Source organism: Ictalurus punctatus, chromosome 18 (assembly GCF_001660625.3).
Source record: "Ictalurus punctatus breed USDA103 chromosome 18, Coco_2.0, whole genome shotgun sequence".
NCBI classification, from domain to species: Eukaryota; Metazoa; Chordata; class Actinopteri; order Siluriformes; family Ictaluridae; genus Ictalurus; species Ictalurus punctatus.
In genome coordinates this window covers 4,740,451-4,766,422 of record NC_030433.2, presented here as the reverse complement: position 1 = coordinate 4,766,422, position 25,972 = coordinate 4,740,451, and the positions used below count along the sequence as shown (strand labels likewise).

At 39.8% G+C, this 25,972-nt stretch overlaps 1 protein-coding gene across 4 annotated transcripts in view; it reads right to left on the bottom strand.

Annotated features, from left to right (window-relative positions):
• The window catches only part of celf4 (CUGBP, Elav-like family member 4), a 91,477-nt gene that overhangs the window by 2,293 nt on the left and 63,212 nt on the right, over positions 1-25,972 (bottom strand). Inside the window, exons 3-12 of one of the 4 annotated variants that reach the window (XM_017491914.3) lie at positions 20,876-20,924; positions 11,043-11,171; positions 10,231-10,310; positions 9,964-10,104; positions 8,955-9,093; positions 8,237-8,389; positions 6,744-6,854; positions 5,494-5,556; positions 5,252-5,332; positions 3,800-3,943 (exon numbers count right to left, since the gene is read on the bottom strand). In XM_017491914.3, the coding sequence (XP_017347403.1) occupies positions 3,800-3,943; positions 5,252-5,332; positions 5,494-5,556; positions 6,744-6,854; positions 8,237-8,389; positions 8,955-9,093; positions 9,964-10,104; positions 10,231-10,310; positions 11,043-11,171; positions 20,876-20,924 (1,090 nt within the window). Of the gene's footprint in view, positions 1-3,799; positions 3,944-5,251; positions 5,333-5,493; positions 5,557-6,743; positions 6,855-8,236; positions 8,390-8,954; positions 9,094-9,956; positions 10,105-10,230; positions 10,311-11,042; positions 11,172-20,875; positions 20,925-25,972 lie in introns of all 4 variants that reach the window. The other 3 variants (XM_017491915.3, XM_053687923.1, XM_053687924.1) reach the window with 3 other exon arrangements.

The window sequence follows — 25,972 nt, the reverse complement described above, 5'->3', positions numbered from 1 at the left end:
AGGGAGGTAGCACAAAGTATTAAGTGTGACTAAAAAAGACTAAAAAGGTGCCAATAATTGTTGCACACCTATATTTAACCAGGATATTTTTGATAAACCTGTGTTGTGTTTGCAATTGTTTGATATCCAGAATATTTATGTGAATTTTTTTAACACAAGATCAAAAGTTTAAACAATAAAGACAATTTTTCACAGACTTCTTTGCTCATGTTTACTAACGGTGCCAATATTCATGGAGGGCACTATATGTTTGGGATTTTTTTTTCTTTTTTTTTCCCTTACATTTATTTAACATGCACATTTATAAATGTAATATCAGTACAACACGAATGGCACCCCGATCATGGAATCACCCTGATATGGCCTTCAATATGACGATGTGATAGCTGTGCTCAGCTTTATTAAGAAATGCTGCAGTTGGTGCAGTATGTATTTCACAGTAAGGGAGGTATAACTCAGAATAAATCAGAATTCTGACAGAGATATACCTCAGCACCTTGGAATGGTTAAGAGCTGTGCACAGCAGCTCTGCTGTGAAAGTAGCAGCACAGCCAGGGAACTGATAGATTTATTGGAAGCACCCACACGTTAAAGTGTTTACATTTTTGGCAAGATCAGAGCAAAAGTCTTAGGTTAAGATTAAAGATGTCTGGTGTTATCATTCTGAGCCAAGCATCCTACAGATGATTAAGCTATACTGCAGAGATCTCAGCCTACGAGAAGTATGATAGGTATAGGTTTGGGAGGTTGAGTGTCACACTTCCAGTGTTAAGTTTTGGATTGGAGAGTTAAGTTTGGGGTTCAAGGTTGAGGTGATAGGTTTGGGAATTGGTATGGCAATGGAGTTGGGGTGTTGGGTTTAGGGTTTTGGATTGGGGTGTTGGGTTTAGGGTGTGGGATTGGGGTGGTGGGTGTAAGGTTTGGGGTAGCAGGTTTAAGGTTTGACCTTGGGGGTGCTGGGTTTAGGATGTGTTGGGATTGGGTGTTGGGTTTAGGATTGGGATGGTTGGTTTAAGGTTGGCCTTGGGGTGTTGGGTTTAAGGTTTGGCCTTGAGGTGTTAGGTTTAAGGTTTGGGATTGAGGTGTTGGGTTTAGGGTTTTTATTTGGGATGGTGGGTTTAAGCTTTGGCCTTGGGGTGTTGGGTTTAGGGTGTGGGATTGGGGTGGTGGATGTAAGGTTTGGGGTGGGAAGTTTAAGGTTTTGTATTGGGATGGTGGGTTTAAGGTTTGGCCTTGGAGTGCTGGGTTTAGGGCTTTGATTTGGGATGGTGGGTTTAAGGTTTGGCCTTGGGGTGTTGGGTTTAGGGTGTGGGATTGGGGTGGTGGGTATAAGGTTTGGGATGGCAGGTTTAAGGTTTGACCTTGGGGTACTGGGTTTAGGGTTTTGTATTGGGATGGTGGGCTTAAGGTTTGGCCTTGGGGTGCTGGGTTTAGGGCTTTGATTTGGGATGGTGGGTTTAAGGTTTGGCCTTGGGGTGTTGGGTTTAGGGTGTGGGATTGGGGTGGTGGGTATAAGGTTTGGGATGGCAGGTTTAAGGTTTGACCTTGGGGTACTGGGTTTAGGGTTTTGTATTGGGATGGTGGGCTTAAGGTTTGGCCTTGGGGTGCTGGGTTTAGGGCTTTGATTTGGGATGGTGGGTTTAAGGTTTGGCCTTGGGGTGTTGGGTTTAGGGTGTGGGATTGGGGTGGTGGGTATAAGGTTTGGGATGGCAGGTTTAAGGTTTGACCTTGGGGTACTGGGTTTAGGGTTTTGTATTGGGATGGTGGGCTTAAGGTTTGGCCTTGGGGTGCTGGGTTTAGGGCTTTGATTTGGGATGGTGGGTTTAAGGTTTGGCCTTGGGGTGTTGGGTTTGGGTGTGGGATTGGGGTGGTGGGTATAAGGTTTGGGATGGCAGGTTTAAGGTTTGACCTTGGGGTACTGGGTTTAGGGTTTTGTATTGGGATGGTGGGCTTAAGGTTTGGCCTTGGGGTGCTGGGTTTAGGGTGTGGGATTGGGGTGTTGGGTTTAGGTTTTTGATTTGGGATGGTGGGTTTAAGGTTTGGGATTGGGGTGTTGGGTTTAGGGTGTGGGATTGGGGTGGTGGATGTAAGGTTTGGGGTGGGAAGTTTAAGGTTTTGTATTGGGATGGTGGGTTTAAGGTTTGGCCTTGGAGTGCTGGGTTTAGGGCTTTGATTTGGGATGGTGGGTTTAAGGTTTGGCCTTGGGGTGTTGGGTTTAGGGTGTGGGATTGGGGTGGTGGGTATAAGGTTTGGGATGGCAGGTTTAAGGTTTGACCTTGGGGTACTGGGTTTAGGGCTTTGTATTGGGATGGTGGGCTTAAGGTTTGGCCTTGGGGTGTTGGGTTTAGGTTTTTGATTTGGGATGGTGGGTTTAAGGTTTGGGATTGGGGTGTTGGGTTTAGTGTGCGGGATTGGGGTGGTGGGTTTAAGGTTTGTGGTGGCAGGTTTAAGGTTTGGCCTTGGGGTGTTGGGTTTAGGGTTTGGTAGAAGATTTTAGTCTGCAACTGTTGAGGGAATGATGAATACTAAAGATGATAAAAATAAAATTGGTTTAGAATTAGGTGTGGGTGTTAGATTTGGGGGTTGAGGTCTTTAGGAGCTGAGACATTTGTGGGGGATTGTGGTTGTTAAGTGGTTAGGTTTAGGGTTTGGGTGTTGGGTTTTGGAGTTAGCATTTGTGGTTGAGGTAGTAGGGGTTTTTTGTAGTTTAAATGGTGGATTTGTAGTTTAGATTTATGCAGCTGAGTGTGTTACTTTAGCTTTTAGTTTTTGGGTTTGGATTTGGGGTATAGTGTTTGTGGTTTAAGGTTCTAGTTTTTGAGTTTGGGGTTTAGGAGTTGTGGGTTTTCAGTGTTGGGTTTGTGGTTTAAGGTTTTAGTTTTGGGGTTTAGGTTTAGAAACTACAAAGTAGTCACAAAGACTCTTGATAAGGACAGTTGAAAAAATGCTACAACTGTTGTGCAAACACATGCATTACCTGAGTGAATAAACAATATTGTCTTAGAATCGGGGCTTTAGGGAAATTCCCGATTCTCAAGAGAATTGCAATAATTTACGTTAAGGGCTATAGCAAAAGCTTCAACCAGTTGGCAGTATTTACATTTACAAAATATAAACTTGTACAAAGGTATAACATATTTTGATTTTGTCTCTGAAACTGACATACTTTAGGAGTGTGTTTTGTCTAAATCCAGTATTCTGTGACAAGTGTATTAAACCATAAAAAAGAGAAAAAGACAGATCTACAATTTAAAACACTGCCTTCGTTGCTATTGTATCATTATAAAGCTTCAAAGCTAAAAGCTTGAACATGTTTTTCCTCCAGTTCCCGAGTTTTCTGTTATTTTAGCTTGGTCAGCATTTCAGCACCTCACGTCTCAGCAAAGATTCCTACTAACTATAGGGCTTTATATTAAGCTCAAATCAAATAGTGCTGTGTTCGTTCATGCATATACTGCCTCTGATAAGTGACTCAGCCAATGGAGCTGGAGATAGTGTTCATTTGAATATAGATACTCATTTTTGTTACAAGTAGGGCACATCAAAACATCTCGCAGCCCTCAGCAAATTTCCTCTTTCCAGTCCAGTGTTCCTCACTGATCACTGAGTAAAATCCACTACACTGCCATCTCTCGTGTTTTTTTTTTTTTTTCTATTCCTTTTCTTTCTTTCTTTTTTTTTGCGCCTTGTCTCTAATTTCTAAAAGCTTAGCTGTGGTAGAGAAATGAGGTCAAAACATTAGTAGTGAGAGAATAAGAATGATAGTAATCTTTGCAGGTGTTTTATCATTTTTACCCACCAAAGCATTTACTTTGGTTTGTCGCCCGATCCACAAACACTTTGGAGGAGATGACATTACCGAAAGGCAGGAACATCTGCATCAGCTCGCCATCCCCAAACTCCTGAGGGAGGTGGTAGATGAACAGGTTACAGCCTTCCGGCCCTGCGGAGTGGCACAGAGATGGAGGAAGACGGATAGACAGACAGGTAGAGATGAAGCCGGGAAAAGAGAGATTTGAAGCGAGACAAAAGGTGAGCGGGATAAAGCAGGGATTGGAAGAAAAGGGAGAATATATTGACATGAGGAGAATGAAGAGGAGGTGAGGGCAGAGAAGAAGAAGACATAAAAGGAGAAATTAGAATAAGCAGCCTGGATAGCAGGCAGAGTGAAGAGAGAGAGAGAGAGAGAGAACGAGAGAACGAGCTTGAAAAGGATGAGACTATTAGTTCTGCACACATATTGGCTACAATCTTGAAAAAATAACTGAGGCTATAATTCAATTCATCAGTACTGTTCTATATGAAGAATATTTTCACTTTTCCTTCGATACAGCTAGACAGGCTTTATTCTCTTAACCAGAAAAGAGATGAATCGCTTCAGTACAGTGTGGATAATATTAGCTCATGATATTACACAAAGCAAGAGCATCTTTCACCACAGCAGCCACTGGAGGGAGGCACAGCCACAGGCATATTCATAATTGTCTAACGTCAGCAAATCCAGCTGACGTCGTCTAAACAAATATTCGGTTTATACGCATTGCGTGTTCACATTCAGTACAATAAAGCTGCAGCTTTCACATCAAGCATCGCATTCTTAGCAGTTCAAACTGATCGAATGATAAGATTGATTAGCGAGTTCCAAAAGACCAATCACGAGCAGGGATACATCGATACCATTGTGGTCAATGGCCAAGTACAGGTTTATAATACATGTTTGTTTGTTTTTTTGTGCACATCCTTTGGATATGATTTCTCTGCACAAACTGACCTCATGGACATTGTATGCCTCCAATGAAATACAAATATTAGTTTATACTTCAGGCTAGATTCAAATTACAACTGATAAATTGCACCACCCACTGACGAACAAAGCTATAGGGTAACGCTAGCTAAAGTTAGAAGGAAACTACAACCATCATTTTTATCTAGTGAAATGGGAAGGCACGAATGCTTTAAATGATTTTCCCATGCCAATTGTTTGCCGTATTAATAGGCTGAAGTAGATTTGAGATATGGATATTGAAATATGACACTGCTCACAGTACACATTATCTGATCAAATGTTTATCAAATGTATTACGAGATCTGACTGATAGGGATTAGAAAGAATTTTTATCGGGTTCAATTCACAATCCAAAAAAAAAAAGTCAACAACAGCAAAATCATGTTGAAATCATGCCAGAAGCTATAATGGAAGCCCAGAATTTGAGTTCCTGTAGACAGAAATACACAGGACAGGCAGTCTCACCTTCTCTCTGCTGCTGGGGGATTATAGGAGGAGGCTGAGGAAAGGCCTGGCTGATCTGTCCGTATGCAGCTGGGTAGGCTGCTGAGACACACACATATGCCGATGTGTCAGAACCTACATTTACACACGCCACCTGCCACGGACACACTGTCGCATATACATACACTTTCGCTACGGCTAGCACTTGTTGAGTACAAGCATGCATGAACACACAGAGCAGCCTCTCTTGCAGAGTGACAGACCTGCATATTGCTGGACTCCCGCATACGCCTGCTGAAGAGGATCAGCTGCTGTGGGACTCTGGGCTGGAGAGAGAGAGAGAGAGAGAGAGAGAGAGAGAGAAATTTCGTATACAGGTCAGGAAGTAAAAGCTTCTGTGGAGGGCACAGACCAAATTTGTGTGAGTATGCAAACTTGGAGTCAGTGCTGCCAACACTTTTCAGGAGAAAGTAGCTAAGGCATGCTCTAAAAGTCACTATTTTATATCATTTGCATAATTTCATGAATTGTCAAGATCATTTGCATATCGAAACTCGTTTTTTTACTACTTGTAAATATCACCAAGAAGTACGTTTAAAACAAAGAAGCATGTGGGTGGGACAAACAATGGTGAGCAGTGATTGGGAAACAGGATTGGTCATTGGGAAACAATAATGATCAGTGATTGGTCGCTGGGAACAATGGTGATAAGTGATTGGTCATTGGGCTTTATACCAGTGGCAAGTCAATGGAACCTGCTGTCTCCACTTGTTTAAGTCGCAAATTATGTCACTAGGCTCTTTTTTTAAAAAAAATACAGTTGATAAAGAGGTCTAAAAAGTCACCAAATCAAGCAACAAAGTCACTAAGTTGGCAACACTGCTTGGAGTCAATGAGTTCACCCACAACTCCTCCCCACTCCTAGTCTTACTCCATCCCCAAACAATTAAGCTGTGGGAAGGAGCTTGAGTTCTGGCAAAGTTTCCCTAATGTGAGAGAGCGCTGGATTGGCAGCCACAGTGTGCGTGGAGAACAATATACATCTACATCTCCACACTACACATCAATCCACCCTGAGCTCCTGCGGCAATATACGCACCGCTATATATATCACTCTTCATTGAGCACGACGCAACGTGGCTGAAACTGCAGTATCCACTTCCTCGGCTTTTAAGTAAAGCTCATTTGCCCGATTTAAAGATTTGAGAACGTGCACTGACATACGAGATCAGGGAAGTGGCTATAAAGCATGCTGATCACATCAGTTCAAGCTATTACCTCAACAAATTGAATGGTGTCAAATCCCACAATGCCTTGCATGCATGCATACTATAAGCAGTGACTAAGCATTTGGCTCATTACTGCAATCAAATAACATTAACGCACTGCAGACAGAAACTAGCGCTACAGCTACGACGTACAAACACCCATAGACACAAAAGACATCACACTACAAGACAAGACAGACAGCAATCAGAGGGACAAAAAAACAAAGATGAAGGCGTTTTGGTACCTTCAGATAGAGAAGAGAGGAAACAGCTTCCCTGTACCCCAAAACAACTCCGCTGAGCGACGCCCAAGCCGCCCTTCTCCGAGTCTTCCCTAAAAACCACCTCCTGCAACACTGAGACACAGCCAGGAAACACACGTTGGATTTCCGCCTCATTGAGACGCAACAAGCACACCAAAAAAGACTCGCTGTATTTGTGTGTAGATCTACTACGGCTATACTTCATGAATAAAAACTCAGAGCTTCCGCATGGAGAATAAAGCCAGGGAGTGATGAAGAACAAAAATAAACAGTGTGTTTAATTATGCTAGCTGAAGTAAAAACAATTATCCAAAATGATATCAAGTGAAAAAGCCGGAAAACTCATTATAAAAGCGGGAATCTCGTTTTAAACGGAGCAAGTAGCGAGCGAAAGAAAACACGTTTATGAAAGGGATAAATATATTTCTATGATTCAGTTCTCTCTCTCTCTCTCTCTCTCTTCCCCCACCCAAGAAAATAACAAACTCCTGCTTTAAGAGTGACTCACAAAGTGCTCTTAAAGCAAAAACGTGCGGTGGTCTAGGAAAACCGATCGGATGTTGCTGTGGCTGAATTCTGGCCAAAATGTCGTGGTGGGTTTTGGCCAAAATGAGGTGGGTTTTCCATACTTCCACACACCTAATTTTTACGGCACTATACATTCGTTTCATCAAAACAACGATCATGCCGAAGCTATTTCTCTGCAAAGAGTCTGCCTTCCTAACGCTTTTAATCTCATGATTTGATCAAGTGGTTGGATAGTTATATGCCACAGCTTAAACGGATATAAGACTAATCAATTTGGTTTGTAATCAGACACTGGCGGTTAAAAATGCCCGCGATCAGAATGGACGTTACTTTTCAGAACTCTATACATCGTAGAAAACACCTCACTGTGTGAAGGTTTTATTTTTCCTAGGCCACCATACAAATACATAAATTCATCAACCGTTATGAAAATATACATCAAATACGAAAACTTCAAACGAAAAAGTAAAAATGTCATTCTTACAGCAGTTTATTAGTTATGTTCCAATATTTCACATCAAGGTCATTGTTAAAATATGATCGATTTATGATATCATCAGTACAGTGTACACAACTGGTGTAGTGCTTTAATAACAAAATTTTAGTTTGTTCCGAACATGTTCCAAACTTTATTGAACAGAATTATGGCTTTGCCTTGAACATGAAAGAAACACACTGTGCTTTGTTCAATTTGAGTAAAAGTCTCTTGCTACATTTTAAACTGGACATGGTTTTATTATCATGGTCTATTGTATTACCTATTCCTGGTCCACACCTGCTGTTCAATACAGTTTATATATCCACTATAATTTCACTTCCTATAGCCTCAAAAAGTTGCTTTACTTTAAAAGTTACGTTTTGTCCCAAATATTTCTCTGGAAACTTAATTCTTACTACATCAACTATACTCTATGTTTTATGTGAGGTGTTACATAAAAGAATGGCACCTGGATATGGGTGGATCCCGTTGGTGAACACGGCCTCGGCAGGGGGCTGGCCGTTGGCTTGAGGAGGAGGCAGTCCCGTGAAGCCGTTAACACTGATTGGAGAGGGGATGCTGGTCACCGTAGGAGCGGTAATGCCAGGGGGCGTGCTCCCTCCTGAGGGCGAAGAAAACAACAAAAGTGAACAGGGCGCATGGTATAACACCTTTTGTTCTACTTACAAACTCTCTTTTACTTACAAACTTTCTCCGTTCAGTGTAACTTTACTTCCAAATGACCTCAGTTTAGTAATGAGCGAACAAAAATAACAGCTGTGGAATAATACTCAAAAGGAAAAAAACAAAACAAACAAACTAATTAAACAAACCGGTGATAAAATCCTGGCGATAATAGCAGAGTCCTGCAGAGAGCTAGAACTAACATTTATTTCATAATTAAAAAGACATTTCATCTTTAAAAGCTAAAGTATTTCTGGTTTATGGTAATTGGTTCATTAAGAAGCAGAAGCTAATTGGGCACAAGGTAAAAAAAAAAAACAAAGCGCTCTTTATTTGCATCATAATGAACAGGGATAATAATAAGCAAATATATAAATGAGTTCGTACATTATAATGAATATTTGGACAAAACAGGATGTACTTGTGTGTGTGTGTGTGTGTGTGTGTGTGTGTGTGTGTGTGTGTGTGTGTGTGTGTGAGTGTGTAGCGGTGTGTAGACTCACCTGACGTAGGGGTCATGGGGGCTCCTGGCAGGCCATTGATGGTGGCCATGTGCTGCATCTGAGCTGCAGCAAACGCAGCCATAGGACTGAGATACGCTCCCTGTCCTACAGACGCCATCAATGCTGCCTGCTGCTGCACCTAATGGACACACACACACACACTTCCAAATTAGCTTATATAATATAATATAATATAATATAAGTAAAAAAAGTGGTCCGAAATGAAGCAGAGTTACTCTTTACACCCTGATTGTCCATTATTTTCCAATAACAGCGTATTCTGAAGTATATCAGTCGGTTAATAATTACAATTTTTCTGCATTAAAGAACGACACGTCATGCCGTTTATAATTACACGTACTGTTATGGAATCGACTTACTGTTGTCTAAGTGGACTTGACTGAGTTATAAAAGTGTTGTCGTCCCCCCCCCCAAAATCAGCGCAGCTTGTCATGTTACTGAGAAACCACAAAGCGCTATGAAGTCCTCGTGTTAAAAAAACCTACTGAAGCGCTGACACTGGAGACTCCTTCCGTGAATGTTAATTCAACATTTTCACCATAGTAATGATTGCACAATTTATTATTAATCTTGTCCCTGTGAATGAGCTGTTACCATAGAAACGACACTGCATTAGAGCGAGTGCATTAATGTAAACTTCGAGAATTCATGAGTGCTGTGGTATAATATAATATAGCATAATATAATATGATGCAAATTGCAATAGCAATATATAGTCATAGTAATACACAGTAGTGATATTTATAAAGGATAAAACAATACAACTTAATATATATATATATATATAACCTAATCCCATATAATATTAAAGAATTACTCATAAATATACACACCGGATTGTGGATGGGAGTCAGTGTGTAAAGAAATACACACAGATGGAGTTTGTGTGTGTGTGAGATTGAGAAAGACAGAATGTGTGTGTGTGTGTGTGTGTGAGAGAGAGAGAGAGAGAGAGAGAGAGACAGAGAGACAGAGGGAGGGTTCTTGCCTGTGCGTAGGCTCCATACGCTCCAAACTGCAGGGCCATAGGATTGAAGATGCCCATCTGACCAGCCATCTGCTGCATGCGCCGAATGGTGCGTTCTTTATCCGTGTCTGCAAACTTCACAACCAGACTGGAAGAGGCACCCTAAAACACACACACACACACACACACACACACACACACACACACACACAAAAGAAAAACACACTCAGTAATATAATCCAGATGGAACGCATCCTCCATCCCAGCTGAGGTGTACTCGGTACTCACAGGCATGGTTTGGCTGCCATGTAGCGCACTGATGGCCGCCTGAGCTTCTGCATGAGAGGAGTACTTCACAAATGCACAGCCTGTCAAAGCCAGCAAACACACACACACACACACACACGTGCCAGTTACTACTGACTGTTTTCTTCCATGCTGTGAATATTATGAATAGTGCTGAGGCAAGGGTTTTCATTTAAAGGGTTTTCATTACTGTTGTCTGTGATAATAATGGTAATAATAATAATAATAATAATAATAATAAGAGGAAGAATAAGTAGAAGAAGATTAGGAAGAAGATCTATGCTGAAATAAGAATATGTTTAAACATTACATGAAGTAGAACTTGAATAAAAACAACTACCAAAGCAATTAAAACAAAAGTTAAGTATAAAACACAGAAAAGGATTACATAGTTAAATAATAATTATTCCCATTGTCCCATATCCCAGTCCCATTTTCTCCCAGATTCCCACCCACCAGCTAGCTCTCCCCATCATATGACATGATTCAAGGCTTCATGGAACATGCTATCTTCCGCATACATGAGCTCACAGATGCCCACTATCGGCTAGTGTCAGTATGACTGACAGGGGAGAGAGAATGCTGTCCCTCCCACCCAAAGATCATGGCCAGTTTCGCTCTCTTGGACTCCCGGCCACAGACGGCTGTGGCATCATCAGGATTCGAACACGAAGGCTTTTTTGTTGAGCCACTCAGGAGCAATGAAAAGATTTTTGGAACTTAAAAATAAAAGATAAAAATACTCCACTAGTTACACGTCTCAAACCGAACAAGTAGGAACCATAGTGTCTAACCTTTGCTGTTTCCATCAGGGCCTCGGAGAATGGTGCACTCCTCGATGCTTCCGAAGGCCTCGAACAGGCGTCGCACGTCGTCCTCGCACTGCTGCTTGTTCAGCATGCCCACAAACAGCTTCCTGTCTTCTGAAAGAGAATGAGCAAAGGGCTCGCAGTGAGAGTCAGGCTCCGTTCTTGAATATACAATCGAACATCACTGTCTCCTGAATGCAAACGCTCTCTTCCACTGCCCACCATCTCGGCGCTGGAAGAGCACAGAATTGTGTTTAAAATAACGTTGTGTTTCAGCCAAAAAGTTTTCTTCAAAATGCCAATCGAAGGTGCTGAAAAATCTGAGCTTGTACTGAGCAGAAAGTGTTATTACATCACAAAATGTAAGAGCCAATCTTCTCAATTGTGATCTAATATGCAAATATCTGATATTACACTCTAATTAGCATATTCTCATGAGGGTGCCTTATTTGCTGTTTAATTACTTTTTTCTAGATCCACCAGATCAAACAGTTAGTTTTCATTTAAAATATATATATTTTAATATAAAAGTTTTGGTGACTTTCTAATAAGTTCTAATATATCATCATTTCTTTATTGCGACTTATTCACAGGAACCTGCACCCACATAATCTAAGCCTAATAATAACTGGAATTTTTTTTTTTTTTTTTTAAACATTATTATTTAACAAAGATAAACATCTAATCATCTATATGGTGAAGCTGTTTATAAGGAAATAATCAGTAATTCATGATTTATGGAAGGCGTCTCCAGTGTTAGTGCTGTGTGACTTTGTCAGTGAGTTTTCTGCCACGGGAAAGTCGAGCGGTTTCCTGCTTCTTTATAACGTGAAAAGTTGTGTTTTTTAAGGCGTTTGGAGGGAATAAGGGCAGATTTATCAACTTTTACAGACAATGAAATGAATACTCTGACAGGTATTATATACTATAACGTTTTAGGGTTATGGCTTAAAAATAAAAATACAAGATTTTGAGAATAAAGATATAATATTTCAAGTCATAATATATAGAGGAACACTCTTTATTACAAGAACAGTCTTAATACTTTGAGAAAAAGTAATAATATTACGTGGAAAAAAAGCTTTAATGTTCTGAGAACAAAGTCATAATATATATATATATATATATATATATATATATATATATATATATATATATATATATATATATATATATATATATGACTTTGTTCTCAGAACATTAAAGCTTATATATATATATATATATATATATATATATATATATATAACAATATTTTTGTTATTTCAAGAAAAAAGCTGCAATATTTTTAGAATAAAGTATTTGTATGTTAAAGGTGACACTGGGGAAGTGTTTTCATTAAATATGACTCATTTATTCTCAAAATATTGTGACTTTTTTCTTTAAATTCTGTATTTTATAAAACAAAATGACGTTTAACATGTTACAATGACAATAAAGCTTCTTCTTCTTTTTATTTTTCAAACCATGGCCCTAAATCGTTCGAAAACTGCCTAGAAAGACTAAAATAAATACCTTTAGAAAATAAAAACAAACAAACAAACAAACAAAAAAACACAACCAAATACTATGCCCTGTGCATGTTGTCTGCACGCCTTTATTTTTTAATAGGTGTACCTGTTCACATTTTGGAACAGCATAGTATTTTTATCCAGAGATTGTATGGTGATAACAAGTTGATAGCATCTATGTTGACAACAATAAGCCCAGGTACAATCTGATTCTCGGGTGTATAAAAGATTCCTATTCGGATTCTTAAAAGTGAGTCAAATCCTGTGAGAAGTTCTGTGTGGGGTTAGTAATCATACTGTAGCTTTCTTCATTTTTTGCAAAATTTTCACCTAAATTTTGCATGACTTCAGGCTGGCTCGTCAAGGCATCGTCTTTAAAGCATAATAATGTGCGAAACTGGTGCGAATGCTTTTTTTTTTTTTTTTTTTTTTTTTTAAACTTGATTTCCCTGAATTACAAGACAAGATTAATAAAAGCTCAGACAAGCTGTGACTCCTCGATGCTGCCGAGTAAATCACGCAGGCTTTTTACTACACCGCGAGGCAGGCTAATGAAATGTGTAAGTATGAAGCAGATTCTGTGGAATCCTTCGACTTGTGGGCTTTACGGCTCTTTATTATTCATAATTTTATTTACATGATTATGAAGACAGTCTTAAATCACAGATCGGGAGGAGAGAGACGGAAGCTGCGTTGTTTTGTGCTAAATATTTTTATCCCAAGGCAAATCTGGAAACAAAGGACAAGCTACACATTTTTTTAGTTTATGCAGGAAGATGATGAAATTGAACACACACACACACACACACACACACATAATAACATCTGGTTAACTGTTGATGTGTGGAGATTGTTCAAGCAGGAAAGTAAAGGTAATTAAATAAATAAAGTGCAGACATTTCCTGGGCTTTAACCCTATTGGACCGGAAATTTCACACCGTTCTTTTAGACAAACTCCTCAGTTCTTTAGATGACAGAGATTTAATTATTTTAGTTTTTTTTACATGAAACCAGACCTACGTGGATAACAGATACTGTATACTAATATAGTTGAGGTTATAAGTTTACATACGCCTTGCAGAATCTGCAAAATGGTACAAATTTAAAAACTGCCCCGAATAAATGATTATTTTTGTCTTCTAGGAAACATATACATATCTTGTATTGCTTCTGACAGGCAGGGCTAAATGAAGAAAAAAAAAAAGATCTTTAAACAAAATAATAACAATTTACAAGCCGGTCATCCTGTTCAAAAGTCCCCCCCCCCCCCGCCCCCCCGCCTTCTTGAGCATCAGTGAACGTTTGCACCTTCTGTAATAGTCGTGTACGAGTCCCTCGGTCGTCCTCGGTGTTAAAAGATGGATCTCAAAATCACCTAGTCGCTGTTGGAAAGGGGTCAAATATGCAGAAGATGCTGGAAAAGTAAAGAATGTGCAGGACCTGAAGAACAGTGGGCAGGTTAACTGCTCAGGACTAACACGGGAGTCGTGAACAACTCTCACAAAATATGTAAGCATCTGTTATGTGAATACGGCAGGACATTTTATTAACACTTTTGCAGATTCCGCAAGGCGTAAGTAAACTTATTACCTCGACCGTGTATATATAATGAATGTATATATTCGACTTATTTGATTTCCAAAAGAGTGTTTATTGAACACCCAGTGCTGTTAAATTCTTTAATCTGATTGGTCAGAAGGTGTTGACTCGTTTTTTATAACAGCAGCTCTGGAAATATAAATGCTAACCACAGGGACCTTTATGAAGGACATAATCTAAACCTTATAATAAACAAAACAAACAAAAAAAAACGATTCTTAAGAAAGAAAAATGTATAGTAGTTGATATGATGATGTTTAATTTGCATTTTTGGTTGGAGTCTCCAGTGTCAGTTCGATATAAACAGTTGTTCCCTCACTAACCTCACTTTCTTTTTCTCTCTTGAAGTTAAAAAGCCAAAAAAATAAATAAATAAATACAGATTGTGTTACTGAGAAAGGCTACGATAAGTCAAATAACTACTTTTTACAACCGTGGTGAGCAGAAAAGCATCTCAGAATGCAGAACTCCAAACCCTGAGGTGGATGGGCTACAACAGCAGCAGATCACACCGAGTTCCAGTCCTGTGATCCTTTTCCTTCTTCTTCTTCTTCTTCAGCTGTCCAGTCTCGCTTTTCCGCTCACCGCGGATGTAAAGAGCGGTTATTTAGGTTAACTGTTGCCATCGTGTCAGTTCAAACAAGGCGTTTCTGAGTGCAGAACTTCTGCGCCATTAATGTTTTTTTGTTTTTCCCACCATTCTCTGTAAACTCTAAACAGAACATCCTGGGGGATCAGCAGTTTCTAAAAGGTGCTCTGCTACCAGAAATCATCCCAGGGATAATATCACCGAAATCGCATTTTCTCCCCTGTCATGACGTTTGATGTGACCGTTAACGAAATCACTCGATCTGTATCTGCAAGATTTTATGCATTGCTCTGTTGCCACACGACTGGATACTTGAATGAGCAGGTTGACAGGTGTTCCTAATAAAGTGGACAATGAGTCTACCTACACTATAGTAGTAAGTCCATGTGTTTCATGCTTGGTTTATTTCTATCTTGTGCTTTCATTCTTTCCTCTATTACGACCCTCTCTGCACTCGTCAGCACGACTTCATCATCTTGCTTCCTCCCTGTGCCGTCTCTCTCACTGACCTCCAACTTCCTGCCTCCGTCTCACCGTCGTGACTAGACGGCTGGGGGACGGACTGGGCAGTGAGAGGCATCAAGGGGCTTTTCAGAGGCACAGGGTGACTTTAAAGGCCTAACTGCTGGATATATTTGGTGGCCTGAAAGGGCAAAGAGCAGAGACAATTCATCTGTCAAGTGTGAATAAGAAAAGATGGTCTCAGTTTGAGGGTGTTGGGGGAGGAAGGAGAGATGTTGCTGGATGGAGAGAATGGAGAGAATAGGTGCATCTGTCTCTAATTCTCTAGTGTGCTTGTCTCTCTCATTGTGAAGCCATCCATCCCATTGAGGCAAAAACAAGTCCAAAAATAGAAAAGACAACCCAATTCCTGATAAAAAAATGGCTAGCTGTCACCCTTCTCCCTCCACAAGTCGATGTACCATCTCCATTATTATTATTATTATTATTATTATTATTATTATTATTATTATTATTATTATTATTATTTTACAACCATCTAAATGTTAATGTTCCATTATGCCATGCCGTTACTTGATGATTTTTCATAGGTGACAATTCCCCCTCCCCTTTTTTTCTTTATTTCTTCTTCTTCTTCTTCCTTTTCTTCTTCTTGTTGTTGTTGTCATTGTTTTAATTAATTAATTTATTTGTCTTGCAATTCAATTTCCCAAAATCAAATATTCTCAATTGCCATGCAGTTATTTGAAGTAATGATCTTTCTTTCTTTCTTTCTTTCTTTCTACGCCGTTCTTTATTTTTCATTCACCTCTTACTCCTTCCTCTAAATTCTTTCATTCTTTCAGTGTCATTCTTTTAAAGTTTCTTTTCTTTCTTTCTTTCTTTCTTTCTTTCTTTCTTTCTTTCTTTCTTTCCAAACATCTCGGCTGATTTCTTCTTCTTCTTATTATTATTATGCCAAGTTATTTTTTCTATTTCTTTCTTTCTTTTTCTCTTCACCTGTTTCTTTCTTTCTGTTTAATTCAAAAATATAAATGAAAAATCCTTCTTTCTTTCTTTCAGCCCCTTACTTTCTTTCTCGACTTCCTTTCATTCTTTCATTCTTTCTAACATCCAAACTGAAATAGTATCTTTTGTGTTGTTGTTCTTCTGTAAAACTTATGATATATATTTTTTTAAAATATTTGTTTGTTTGCTCAACCATCCAAACTCACGCATTCTCTTTTGCTGTGCCGTTACTCCTATGTGATTGTGATCAGTGACCTTTGTTGCTAGCGCGTATGAGCTTAACTTCATATGACTCTATTTCATCCCACAGTCTGCGTGACTGCTTTGTGACTAGGGTTTGTAACAATTTCTCCAACCCCTGTATTCACTTCTCTCTCTCTCTTTCTCTCTCTCTCTCTCTCTCTGTCTCTCCGTGTGAGTGTTTGTGGGTTTGTAGCACTTCTGAGTACATTTACATTTACATTTATTTCTGTGGCAGATGCTTTCATCCAAGGAGACTTACAAGTGAGGCAGAACACAATCCAAGCATCTTGCTGTTAAAGGAGCTGACAGCGATAGTGATGTGGAAATAGATTTCCACCAACCAGAAACCAGAGCAATTCAGACATTCAGAGAGAGAGCGAAAGAGAGCAAGAGAGAGAAAGAGAGACAAAGAAACATAATAGGAAGAACTCAGAAGGGCAACAAGTAAAAACAGTGTGGAGTTCTTGCATACTACACTTACCCGCTTTCCTTTAATTAAGGAACTTTTTTACATAAATTCTACTTTAAAGAGATTTCATTTGGATATTTTCAGTGTTTTGCTAAGACAAAAATGTTCCTTTCTTTTTGTACTGTACAAGTACTACATTTATATATATATATATATATATATATATATATATATATATATATATATATATATATATATATATATATATGTAAACAAGCTGAAAAGACAGCAAATTACTGTATCTACCTATCTATCTCTCTATATATACACACATTAATTAGCTGTATTTTCAGCTTGTTTCCTTCATTAAAGATCTGTAGTTTATTTTGGCTCTTCACTTTCTGTCACTATAGCACTTGCACAAACTCGCATCAGCCTCAAATCTTTCCATTTACAGACTTTTAGTCCTTTTCATCATGCCTTCTTTAAGAGTTCTCACAGTAGGGTCTGTGAAGCTTAGCCTGGGGGTCCGTAATTTTGCATTTTATTTTATTATCGGAAGCCTTTATTATTAAAGCTATTACATTTATTGTTTTTTTTATTTTATTATTTTTTTATTATAGTTATTACCCTGACAAATTGAAATAAGTGGAATTAATCCAAAACTCAATAACTCAAAAACAGGTAGGCTATAAATAATGTAAATTTAATCAAATAAAAACATGTTCTGTTGGTGGAACATTCCAGAATAATTCGCTCTGCAACTCCAATAAATAGACAAATTATTACCGTACACCTTTAAATAATGAGATGAATATCTGAATAGTCGGATTACGCTCATAAAACAAAACCGTGCTGAGGAGATCTTTGTCGTTTTTTTCTCTCTTTTCTATACAGTGTGTAATATTCGAGAAACTCTACTCTAGAGCATCAGCCAAATGGTTAAAAAGTAATTGTAAGTGTAGCTAATGCTTGCTCCATCTGTGGCAGTATAAAATTATAGCTGCATTAAATTTGACTGCATCTGAATACTAAATATTGACGTAATTACAATTGACATGTTCCGTCCTCGTGTCTGTGAATCTGTTTTCCTACGGTGTTGATGCACTGATTTCTGGTCAGTGGATGTCCTAGATGATGTCATCATGATGCCCTCTGAATGTCCTCAAAGAAGGACATTACAGGGAGTCCCAAAAGTCTCCATACATAGTTTATAAATAAATAAATGTATATATATATATATATATAGGTTGCGATGGACTTTAACAGGAAACATGGCAAGTACATGGCACTGTAGGCAAATTTATTAAAAAATTCAAAAAGACTGGAAGTGTTGCGGGCCAACCGAGAAGTGGACGTCCATGAACATCCACCGACAAAGACGTGGTGCTGGCAAACATAGTCCCCTATATATGGAGACTTCTGGGACTTCTGGTTTACAGCTTATGTCTCTGCGTAGACAGACCGGCCCGTCCGTTTATACGGTGCCATTTCTTTTGTCATAATTAAATAATTACTTTTATGTGTCTTAATTTATGGGTTTGTGTTGGCTCGCTTTTTTTTTTTTAATTAATGGCAATAATATAAAATGACTGGGTTTTTACAAAATGTTCTCGATGGTATTCTGAGTCCCTGACCTAGTGAACTAGAACGAGGATGTGTTTATGATCGAAACTCCAAAGCGCTTCTGGATATGGGTGTCTGCTACATGCTGTGAACGCAATAAAAAGAAACTATTTCAACTCAACAGTATATTCCATATATAACAGTGCACTGATCAATGCAAACGATATGATTTGAAGTCGACCACGTCGAGGTTTACATTAGTTAGTCTTCTTATCCGTAAAATTTACACCCACACCGGAGCACGAGTAGGTTAAGGACGTTTTACATGAACGGATACCAAATTTCTCGTGAAAACGCTCACTTGAATGATTTTACGAATAAATCCGCTCACATCCCGTTTGATAAATGAGGCCCAATGTGTCCACCTGCCATATTACCTTCTGGGAGATGTAGCTGCGAGATCTACTTCTTACAGCAGCATGGAATTGAATGATCAGTCCGTTTGCATTAAAATGATCATGGAGCCTCAATCCAATACAGCTTATTTATGCTTATTTATGGAGTCCATATGGCAGCTAAATGAATGATTTAAGCGCCCTTAAATTATAGTGTTAATCAAATGTATATTTATGAAGCATTGTGTGTACCTGTCAAGTGCCATGAATGTGCTGGTAGTAAAATAAAGGTAATGATATAAAAACAAGCAAGATATGGATTAAAAAAGGACAGTGAGACAGTATCTCAACCAGGTCTGCTCAGGGATGTGGTTCACCCTTGGTTGCAAAGCTTTATAAAAACCACCAGTATCATCTTATGCATTTTGGCGTACGCCTTTAATAAAATCTCCAGAATTGCTTTATGAAATATTTATGCAACACTTATGAATGTGTTATAAAGGCACTATGTAGTTTCTTAGTCTAAGAATACTACATATGCAACATTTTATATACATATATATCTATATCTATATCTATCTATATATATATATATATATATATATATATATATATATATATATATGGAGGTCAGGGAAACTCATCTTTACTTTTGACACGTCTGCTTTAAGAAAACCTAAACATATTTCACAGAAAAAATTTGGAAATAGTTTTTATTTACTACTTAATCTTGCCTGGGTGTTCAGAAAAAAAAAAGAAAAGAAGAAAAATCAAAAAAAGAAAAAAAGCACAGCTTTAACAAGCACAGCTCTAAAAATGGCTGTAGGCTATGAATAAAGATCGGCATAGTTTTCATGGTCATATTTATTATATTTAGAGTTTATTTAGCACATGTGAAATGAAATGCAAATGAAATCAATAATGCAGCAGTGTGTTTGTTTCAGTGGAACTGGAAGGTGATCTTTAAATACAGGGTTTGTTCGGTTGGTTTTGTTGGGAGGGTTAAAAAGAGACTTGTTTTCAGAAGTTTAGTAGACGGTGACACAATTTCACCAGGTGAAGGGTTTTCCCAGGCCGCCACACATATAGAGGACAAACTTCTTAACGTTCACAAAGCTGTCTGAGCATGCTTTAAATTATTTTCAGCATAAAGAATTCCAGCAGATCAAAATGCGTCGTCAGCTATCGTTACAGGGAAATTATTGGTCAGGATCAAGACACCAATTGTACTGCCTTAGAGGATATATATATATATTCTGCCCCTAGCCAGTTCAGGTATTTCATGTGTTCCAGCTCAGACACATCTGGTGCAACTAATGAAGCCCTTGATTATTTGTATCAGGTGTGCTTGAGACAACGCCTGTTTTGCATATTTGTGCTGTTGTGAGGGATTGTATTCAGGGGGTTGAATAATTTTGAAACTGGAGAAGTCATTATAAGTTGGATTTTCAGTTGAATTTTGGGAAAACCGCTTGAAGCATTCGTTGTGTTGAACTATTTCAATTGCTTTTGCTCGATTTGTTCAGCTGAAAGTCTGTAAATTTTGACAATAAACCTGAAATTGCAATGGGGGTTGAACGATTTTGATCGCAACTGTATATATGTATAATTACATATGATTTAAAAAGAAACTTTGAAATCACAAAAAGTTGTGGATAAACGGACAAGCGTTCAGGGTCGGAGGAAAAAGCAAGTATGATTTCAAACCGCACCGATTGAAGCTACACCTTTTGATCTTAATTTGAATTTTAATCTCAGATCTATCTTTAGATCCATCTAAAGCACATCGAAACACAGACGTCTTCTTCATCTTTTTTCGTTAACGATAAAGATAAGGAGCACGCGTGTAACGCGGGAAGTGCGGAACGCTCCGGCCTCCTCTGGGTCCTGTAGTCCTGTCATCTCTGATCGAGGTGTACCATTAAATATGACACTCACGATTCACCCTGACGTCTGTTGTGAATAGTGATGCTTACTTAAGATAACAGAGGTGCACAAAAGAAAAGAAGAGAGAAGGAAAAAAAGCAAAGCGCTACCTCCTCTGCTCTCGCTGTCGGCGGGTTTCACCTGGATCGGCCTGTTCATCTGTGCAGCGAGAGAGGGATGGTCGAGGAAGGAGAGACAAGACAGGGTAGGGGAGGAGAGGGAGTGAGAACGAGAGAGAGAGGGAGAGAAAAAGCCAGATGTTAGATTTGAGTGTGAACATAAAGGGACAGGTGCAGCATTCATACACATTTTATACAGTTCAGATATGTCTCAGTGATGATGCCTCAGCTGTGTGTGTGTGTGTGTGTGTGTGTGTGTGTGAGCAGGGTTTAGAGAGTTAGAAATAAAAGAGAACGACAGAGCATGGGTATGCCATATGTCAAATATGTACACATAGGCATGTGCGTGTGAGTGTCAACGGACAGCTTGGTTTGTGTCTGTGTGTGTGTGTGTGTGTGTGTGTGTGTGTGTGTGTGTGTGTGTGTGTGTGTGTGTGTGTGTGCTGGGTTTAATTTCCAGTCTGAGAGCAGCTCCATGTGAAAGCCTCGCGCCATTTAAAAGCGTTTCATTTTTCTTCCGTCACTCGTGGCAGGTTCCCAACCAACTCCACCTCAATAATACATGCACACCGCTGAGCGGTCGGCGCCAATCAATTTTTAATAATGCCAATCGCCACGCTGCCAGAGGGGAGGGGCGGAGAGCGAGGAGGAGGAGGGCAGGAGGGGAAGAACTCGACTCCGCCACTGAACCCCGGCAGTGCAGGTGAAGAATGACAGGAGCTGAAAGGAACGAGAGCGCGATAACGAAAAAAGGAAGAAAGAAAGAAGTGGATGGAAAGAGAAGCGAAAGAGACTGCGGTGTTACAGGTCTTTATGATTAAAAGCACACAGGGTGTAAATGTGTGTTTAGTGCATTATTGACAGGATGATCCAATATGAATATCGTGATCAGTGACATCACAATCCATTCTTATGAAGATTTGCAAGTTGGGACGTTGAAATCTGGGACCAATAAAAAGAAATGTAATTCTGACTGACTCATTCTGACCAGTACCTAAACATATCTAGCTTGGTGGGAGTGGTCTCTTCCAGGATGACTCCGCCCTCATCCACACGGCATAAGTACCTAAACATATCTAGCTTGGTGGGAGTGGTCTCTTCCAGGATGACTCCGCCCTCATCCACACGGCATAAGTACCTAAACATATCTAGCTTGGTGGGAGTGGTCTCTTCCAGGATGACTCCGCCCCCATCCACACGGCATAAGTGCTCACTGAACGGAGGACGAAAATTATTTCAATAATATGCTATTGTGTATACACTTGTGCGTAAACTCTTAGAAGCTAAACTCTTTCCAATATATACACGTTTGTCAGAATTTAAATAGTTCTGTAGCTGCATGAATTAAACCATGTGAACGGAGAGCGCATGATATAATTCATCACTTCACGATCTCTCAATCCATCCAGTGCTGTTGGATTCTCAATTCTGATTGGTCAGAATTTGTTGCTTAACTTTCTATAACAGCACGTGATTGCAACATTACAGTGTATATCAACGCCCTTTTGCTCTAATACACTATCGTATTAGACGATGGAAGGAGTCTCCAGTGTCGGTGCTTTCTAACAGTCTACAAGGCTGTTCCTTTATGTTTCCAACGTGGTAAAATCTTTCACATAGGCCGCATCACGCCACCACATCGTTGATTATTTTGCTATAACAGCAAAGCCCCAAAAGTGTTTTCTTCCTCTTGTGTTACAAAATCCTTATCACTATTATAAGTGTGATTTCTTGTGCATCCATAGTGTGTTCTAAAGCGTACCGTGAAAATGATCGTTCTACAGTGCAATAAATGACAGTGATATAATCCGACTGCACAAAGGCCACTGAGGTGCTTTCACTTAGGTCCAGTAGACATGAAAATGTCCCTCGATGGGAGCTGAACTAAGAAACAGACCCGTGGCCTTACATAAAGTTCACTTGTTTTTAGTCATAATCACACACGCACATGAACACACACACACACACACACACACACACACACACACACACACACACACACAGTCTGTTTTCCTTCTCTTCCTTCAGCTCCCTCTATTTTTGCCCTGATAGCCTGGTGAACAATTTTAATGCATTCTGATGCATTATTTATTTTTTCGTGCCTGCTGATAGCACAAGAGAGAAAAAGAAAAGGTGGGGGAGACAGAGGAGAAAAGACAGAGACAGGATTAAATAAGGGTTGACTGGGACAGAAACTGGGGAGCAGACCAAGGTCACGCACACCAATGCCTGACCAATCTGTCTTTACATCGCTGACATCACATCACTAGTCGCTTACATCTTTGAAGAAACTAGTGAAGTAATCTGGTTTAACTGTGCGTGTATTTGAGCTTCAATTAAGCACTGACAGCAAGATGGCAGCATTGAGCAAGCCAGCCCACAGCAAGGAACTCTTCTATTTTACTGTGTTGTGGGAGAAAAAAAAAAAAAAATTCCTTCCTGTGCCTTGATTTTTACACAAAGAAACATCAGGAAACATGAGTGGAGACAAAGGATTACACACAAATACTTGGGTATAAACTCAAACACATGCACGCACACACACACACACACACACACACACACACACACACACACACACACACACACACACACACAGAGCCATCAGTATTTCCACAGAAATATCACAATAATGCACAATAGTGCAAGCATGTCCGTATACACACACACACACACACACACACACACACACTGTGGGTGGACAGAATGGAGTAATACTGTGTGTGTGCGTGTTCCTTAAGGATCTCTGTGAGGCTCCATAGAGCTTTATGGATTATGGAAATGGGCACACAGTGCAGAGGAACACAGGGTACACTTTCTCTTTTCTCTTCTGCCTTTCATAGCCAAGGATAAATCAGCTGCCTGAGCAACATGCTGCTTGACTTCTCTCTCCACTTCCGCTGAATCCTGGTTTCACGGTTTCACCTTTCGCGTCCAGTTCTCATCCTGCGTTTTCGTTAATCTCGTCAGCAGGAGGAAATTCCCATTGCAACTGGAGCATCATTGCTTTTTAGTCTTCTGAGTGATGCAGATTATCTTCTGCAAAACTAGAAATGTGGACCATTGCCATGTTGCTTGGCTGGCATATACCGTATCATATGATCCTCGGTGCTTATGAACACTGAGATTACTGGGATTCGTACCACATAGAAACCATACGGATGGCTGTGGATGTTCTTCCTTGGATAGCCATCGGACTGCGAACGCTAAGAACGGTTTGCACTCGAGTTTGAGCAGTTCATAAATCAGTTCAATACAATAGACTTCTTTAAGTTAAAACGTATGACGTCACCCAGATGGGAGCACGGGTTCCCTTTCGAGTCTGGCTCGCCTCAAGGTTCCTTCCTCATGTTGTCTCAGGGAGTTTTTCCTTGCCATAATCGCCTCTGGCTTGCTCATTAGGAAACTACGTCTACATTTTAGCATTTTTCTTTCAATGACCTCATCTGAAATATTCTAGAATTTGGAATAAGTATACGTCAAGCAAGAAGTAAAGATATAACCAAATTGAGGGTTTTTTCATGGATAAAAAGGATGGAAAGAAAGAAAGATATAACCTCCCATATAAGCAACCTGAATTTTTGTTATATCCTTTCTTCCTTCTTTCTATGCTTTCTTTCCTATGAAAGCAACTCAGATTGGGTTATTTATCCTTCTTCCTTCTTTCCTTCCTTCCAGTGAAAACAACCCCAGTTTACATATCCTTTCTTCTTTCCCTTCTTCAATCCTTTATTCAGTGAAATTTATTTTTTTTAAAAATCTATATACATCCATCCATCCATCCATCTTCTATACCGCTTATCCTTCCTTCAGGGTCACGGCGGAACCTGGAGTCTATCCCAGGGAGCATGGGGCACAAGGCGGGGTACACCCTGGACAGGGTGCCAATCCATCGCAGGGCACAATCACATACACATTCACACACCCATTCATACACTACGGACACTTTGGACATGCCAGTCAGCCTACCATGCATGTCTTTGGACTGGGGGAGGAAACCAGGAGTACCCGGAGGAAATCCCCGCAGCACGGGGAGAACACGCAAACTCCGCACACACAGCGCCACGGTGGGAATCTAGATATAATCTTAATCAAAAACTTTTATCATTCTAATTAGAATGATAGCAACTCCCACTACGCACTTTTCATCCAATTTAATACGGGTACGTTCTATTTTCGGTTTCTTCTTCTTCTACAGTCTGACAAAATGAGGAGGAAAAGAACATTCAGGTCTAGGGAAGAGAAAGGATCTTTCCTGTACTTTGTGCCTTTCGACACAGAGTGCACGGAGAGTCAGGACAACATGGCCAGGAAAACAAATACTGGATAAAAAACATACAAATAAATGATGAATTTGCTGGTCTTTGCCGCTCGAGCCTCTCACTCTCAAACACAGGTACACACACAGGCTCCTGGAACAATTATTACGACCGTATAATAAACGAGTGAATGGCTGGCACGGCGGAACACTGTTACGTGTTTCACTTGATAAAGTAGACAAAGTGGTCAACTAATTCAAAAACTTCAAACAGGAAGTCGTGCTCAGTTTCGAAAGAGTTCAAAAGGTCTGTTTCCTTTTCACGGCTTTCTTCTTCACAGGTGTCAGCTAAAAATGTGGATTTAGCTGAATTTTTTTAAACCTCGTAACTCGTGCCCGTTTCAAGTCCCCTTTCCCTTTTTACACAAGTGGATCCTAAGATAAGTTTTTAAACTGTCAGAGGCCTGTGGCTCATTGTAACCCTTCCTGAATCACACGCTGTCTGAAACTCTTACAATCCCCACGTCTCCTACCGCAGCCTGCCGTAAAGCCTGCCTATCTTCACCCACCAGCGAAACCATTCAGCACCTTGACAGCGTCCAAAGGGTTCAATTAAAGGATCACGGAGTGTGAAATATTACATGCATTCGGAGGCAGTCCCATAAATTGTGTCGAACCAAAATGAGACAACTTTACTAGAGTGAGTGAAAATGAGAGAACTTCTCGTAGGGCTTCAGAGAATGTGACCTTGCTTTGCATAGGAACCTCGGGGTAACAGCTAGACTCTAAAACTCCCGCCTCATTATTCAGCGCGAACGCTATGACAATAT